The 5,486-nt window shown below is 59.5% G+C and overlaps 1 protein-coding gene across 1 annotated transcript in view; it reads left to right on the top strand.

Moving 5' to 3' along the window:
- Positions 1-3,338: 3,338 nt before the first annotated feature.
- The window catches only part of LOC121660687 (runt-related transcription factor 1-like), a 7,112-nt gene continuing 4,964 nt past the window's right edge, over positions 3,339-5,486 (top strand). Inside the window, exon 1 of the mRNA XM_042020119.1 lies at positions 3,339-5,300. Coding sequence (XP_041876053.1) covers positions 5,031-5,300 — 270 coding nt within the window. The 5' untranslated portion in view covers positions 3,339-5,030. The remainder of the gene's footprint in view (positions 5,301-5,486) is intronic.

The raw sequence follows: 5,486 nt of genomic DNA on the forward strand, positions 1-5,486 counted from the left end.
GGCATAAATTAAAGGAATTCAGGTGCAAGAGGTAAAAACTTGGCCAGGGAATATTTACGTGCGTTGTTCAGGCTGTTTAAAATTCACCCCTAAATGGTTGCCGCCTCTCTGGCACTTCCAAAGCTTTCCTTGCCTGTGAGATGGAAGAAAACTCGGGGGTTTGTGGTGGAGGAATTCCGTGCCACAGAGGCGAGAATGGAGATTCCCTTGGGGTTTGTTTCCGACGGGGTAAATTGGTGTCAAAATCCGAACTGGGGAGGTTGTAACGCCCGTGGCGATTCCCGAAAGGATCCCAAAGCTCTGTCCGAGCGCCCGTCCTTAAATTTCGGGACGCTCAAAAGCCTCATGATAGGAGAGGCAGCATCAGCTTTGCATCGTTCCCTATCCCCAAAAGCTGCTTCATTCCCCTTTTTCCAGAGCACCTGCACAAGAGGCCGATAAATACCAGGGACAGTCGCTCTGCGTAGCACGCGAAAATAAAATGATAAGGGAGACGATGAATGGAATTGGCTAAAAAAAAAAAAAAAAGTACCGAGAGAAAACCGCAAAAAACCACACAAAAAAACCACCTCCAACACTAAACTAAATAAAAAACCCCAAACAAAACCAAACCCAGCCAGGTGCGGGCAGCGCTAATGGGGCTGTAAAATAAACAGCTCGATCTGCACCAAAATCTCCTCGCCGCGGTGTTTTCCCTGGCTGCTCTCTCTTTTTAACTCCTCAACTTCCCTCGCAAAAGCTTTGGCGCAGTGAGAAGGCAAACTGTCGCCTTTAACCCACGTGGAATTGCTGATAGCGCCGGGAATTTATGGGGAAAACGGAAACACGGCGGATTTTCTGCGTCTCTGTTCAGTCGTGGCGTTTTCTGCGTCTCTCCACGTGCGTGGGGCGCGTTTATTTCGTGTTTACAACAAGGAGCTCGAATTAAGGCGAGATGCAAAGCAGGGAGCGAAACTCAGATCAATATATCTCAATATAAAATCCTCCCCGCCTCTTGGCTAAAAAAAAAAACAACAACAATTAAATGGTATTTTTTCACATTTTAGCAGCTGGATGCACATCAGTAAAATGACTTTTCTTATCTCTGCCGTGCCCGTAAAAAGTTATCAGCCACCAGTACACCCCAGATGGCTTTTAAGCTGTGGTTTGTAACAGCATTCGCCTGGATATTTCTCTTTTTTCTCCCCTTAAAACTGAAAAGTAATTGAAATCCGGGGTCGTTTCATGCGAGAAAGTGGAAAATGCGGGATTAAAAAAAAATCAAAAATAAAGAATATTTTTTAAAAGTTAGAAAAATTTAGGAACTTGGCGTGGAATAGTTTTAGCACCAAATTCGGCTGCTTGAACATAGGGACCTGTTGCAAGTGCGGCGGGCCGGCGCTTTTTGGGGGGCGACGGGACCTGGAAATTGCCCTGGGCAGTGCGGGGTGGGCAGTGCCAGGCTGGGCATCCCCGGGTCCCTCCGCCCAGGGACAGCGGGGCAGGGCCCACCCGGAGCCCGCTCAGGGAAAGGCTCTGCTGACCCGCACCGCTGGGATGCGGGAAAAGCTTCACCCGGCGCTCGTGCCGGGAATTCGGGGCCCCCGGCGCATCCCTCTCCCGGCAGCAGGCGCCGAGTTCTCCCCGCCAGTTTAATTCTTTCTTTTTCCAGTTTAATTGCGTTAAACCCCGCAGCATCAGAGGCAGTGACTCGCCGGTGCTCCATCCCCGCATCTCGCGTGCCGCGTGTCCCCACAGTGACTCCGCAGCGTCCCCAGAGCGGCTCCCGGCAAACCCGAGCATCCCCTTGTCCCGCGGCGTGTCCGGGGCTGCGGGGGGTCTCGGCCCCTGTGGGGACAGGAGGGGCCGTGGTGGGCGCAGCTCCCAAGGCCGCAGCGGCCGCTCCCAACCCCCAAATCCCAACCCCAAATCCCAACCCCAAATCCTGGATCCCAAATCCTGGATCCCAAATCCCGGATCCCAAGCCCAAATCCCGGGGTCTCCCCGCGCCCCCTCCCCGGTGCCGCTCGGCCGGCGGGCGGCGCGCGCCCTCCAGCGGCCGCACCGGGAACTGCACCCAGCGCGCCCCCGCCGCCCCGAGCGCGGCTCCTCCCGACGGGAGCGGCCCCGGGGGGTCCCCGCCGCCACCGCCACCACTCCCATCCAGCCATCCATCTGTCCATCCAGCCATCCATCCAGCCATCCATCCAGCCATCCATCCCTCCGCCCGCCGCAGCTGCTGCCGCTGCCCTTCAAAGCCCGCCCGGCCGCCGCCGCGGCTGCTGTGCGCTGGCGGGGGTGGCGGAGGGGGAGGCGGCCCGCGGGTGGCCGCGGGGAGGGGCGGGGATGCGGCGGGCGAGGCGGGTGAGAGTCGGCGGAGGGAAGCGCGAGACAGCGCCGAGAGCGCGGCGGGGACGGGGCGGGATCGCCCCGGTCCTGGTCGGGGTTCCGGCAGCGGCGGGGATCGGTCGGGATCGTCCCGTTCCCGGTCTGGGTTACGCTCGCGGAGTCGGCGACCAGCATTAAAAAAAAAAAAAAAAAAAAAAAAAAAAAAAAAAAAAAATTAAAAGAAGGAAAAAAAGCCACCAAAGCCAAAAAACCCCAGCCTGACCCAGCCCGACAGGACAGCCACGCCTCCACCCAGCGTCCTCGCTCCCGGCTCCGCTGCTGCCCGTGTGGCTCTGCCCGAGCTGTCCCCGGCGGTGCTGTCCCCGCGGCTGGGCTGTGCAGAGGAGGAGGGCTGGGAGGGATGTCCCTGTCTGGGAGCGCCGCGACCGCCCCAACAAATCGAGCGGCGCCGGGCGCCTCTCGGGGCCGCGCTCTTGTCCAAGGGGGCGGCGGCGGCGGGGACGCCAAGCCGGCGATGGCCGTGTCGGGGACCACCCGAGGTGTCCCCCCAAAAGCCCCGGAGCAGACAGCGCCGGCAGCTCGCCCGGGGAGGAGCGGGGGCCACCCGGGGAGGAGCGGGGGCCACCCGGGGAGCAGCGGGGCCGGCGGCGGGCATGTGGCAGGGCGGTGTCTGCGGCTCTGCGGGCACCTTGCGGGCACCTTGCGGGCACCTTGCGGGCACCGCCGCTCTCGGGGGCGGGCGGGCCGTGAGCGATCGGCGAGCGGGACCCGCAGCGGACAGGCGGGCACAGCCGGGGGTCGCAGCACCGAGGGGTGACGGTCCCCGGGCGGGTGCGGAGCCGCGGTGCCCCGGGGGACGAGGCGCGGTTGCGGTGTCCCGCCGAGCCGGCGCTCGGCCCGCGCCGATTCCGGGAGCCCCCGGCCCGCGGCCGCGCCCCGGTAGGGCCGTGATTGGCCGGTGCCCTCCCCGTATGCAAAGCACCGGGGGAATGACATTCCTCCGCACGCCTCCGCCGCCCCGACTCGCTCCCGGCCACCTCCAGCCAGCCCGGCGGCGGCCGCCGGCCGGGCGCGCTCCCACCGCGGCCCCGCGCATCCCGGCAGGAATTCCGCCTTCCCCACGTGAAGCGCCGGCAGCTCCCCGCCGTGGAAACGCGCTTGGGCCGAGCGCTGCTCTCTAAACCCGGCTGGCAACTTTGGGGCTTTGATCGCGCCCGGTGCTTTCCGCCTCTCTCGTCGTTGTGGGGTCAGCGGCTCCGCCACCCCCTCCCGCCGCCTCCTCGTTTTGCGGAAGGAAAGATTTCACCCGTTCAGAAGTAGCGATTTTGCTGAGTGGGGTTTTTTTTTTTTCCTCTTTCTTTTTTAATTTTTACTTTTTTTTAATCGTCGCTGGTGGTTTTGGTTTTCTGTGTGCGCGTCGGGCTCCATCCCGCAGGACGAGAGGGAGAAAAGCCATGTTTCCCAAAGCAGGCTTCCACCTGCTGCGGTTCAAATCTTGTTAAGCAGCCGGTTCCTGTGGCCGAGTTAGAGGAAGACTGTCTGAGATACTGAAAAAAAAAAAAAAACAACACCGAGAATTGGCAACGAGCGCCGAAGTTGTTGCAGACTGTTGGTTTGACTGCTGAGGAGGACGTGAGTGGGAGAGAGAGAGCGCTGTTGCACACACAAAACCACAGAGAGAACCCACAATTTAACCAACATCCCCAACCCCAAGTTTTCAGCTGTTGGACGTCTCAGCCTCGGCGCTTGCGATCGGCTGGGACCTTTCTTTAAGCTGAGGAAAGGCGTTAAACCAAAGCCAAGTCCAAAGATAGAGATTTGAAGCTTGAATGCCATGCTCTGAGCTTGGCTTTTCTTTTCTTTTTCTTTTTCTTTTTTTTTTTCTTTTTGCGCAAGAATGATTGAAAGGTCGTGACACGAGCGCTCTTAGAGCAACGCCAGCCGAACTACTGAAGCTCATTTTCAAGGCTGCTTTAAAAAAAAAAAAAAAAAAAGAAAAGAAAAGAAAAAGAAAATCTCGCGGAGAACATTAATGGATTCCTGTTGTCTTTAAATTCTCTACAGATTCTGTTGTAAATATTTGATGAAGTCCGGTAGATGTGCGTGTGCGTGAGTGTGTGGCCGTGAATTTATATCCACGGTTGTAGCCAGCTGACCTTTGATCAGCAAGCCGAGCTCGCGATCCGCCTCCTCTGAAGAACAACCCCGAATTTCTCTCAAAGAGCGATTTTTGCCTCCGGAAGAAGCCGGCGCATTTTGGTTTCTCTTGGGACGGGAGAGAAATCACCTGGAAGAAACTGGGAAGCGCCTGCTCTGCGCGTGTTTCCGACCGCGTCTCGTGCTTGCTCGCCTCCCTATTTTTATTTCTCCCTGGGAGTTTGGGATGAGCTTTCTCCCCGCTAACTCACCGCGTCCCGGCCGCGGACTCGATGCGCGGTAAAGCCGCGCCCGCACGACCCTCGCGCTTATCGGATTAACGGGATCTGTTCCGCCTCGCCAGGAAGCCAAGAGTTAAGGCTCGGCGTGCTCGCTATCGGCAAAAAAATTAACTCGGGGGCCCGGCGTAGGAACAACTTTGCCGCGGGTGCTCAGCCTGTGCCCGTTTATGTTGGTCCCCAGAGAGCGGCTCGCTGAGGAGTTGCGCTCGCGTGGCCGCTCTGTAGGAACTCAGTGGAGGTGTGTGGCTCTAAAGGCTTGTTGTGATGCGTATCCCCGTAGATACCAGCACCAGCCGCCGCTTCACGCCGCCCTCCACCACGCTGAGCCCGGGGAAGATGAGCGAGCCGCTGCCGCTGCCCGGCGCCGAGCACAGCGGGGCTTTGCCGGGGAAGCTGCGCAGCGCCGACCGCAGCATGGTGGAGGTCCTGGCGGATCACCCCGGGGAGCTGGTGCGCACCGACAGCCCCAACTTCCTCTGCTCCGTGCTGCCCACGCACTGGCGCTGCAACAAGACGCTGCCCATCGCCTTCAAGGTAGGTCTTGGGCAGGGGTGGGTTGGGACGGGGGGGGAAATGGGGGAAGGATGCGCGTCCCGGGGATGGGGGCTCGGATCCGCACCCGGCTCGCTCCAGTGGGGAAGCCGCGGTGGCTCTGCGCTTTCCTCCTTCCATCCTTTCTCTCCTTCCTTCCATCCTTTCTCTCCTTCCTTCCATCCTTTC

This window comes from Corvus kubaryi, unplaced genomic scaffold, assembly GCF_017639235.1.
Source record: "Corvus kubaryi isolate FWS band 111438036 unplaced genomic scaffold, C.kubaryi_AGA036_p1.0 36794, whole genome shotgun sequence".
In the NCBI taxonomy this organism is placed as follows: Eukaryota; Metazoa; Chordata; class Aves; order Passeriformes; family Corvidae; genus Corvus; species Corvus kubaryi.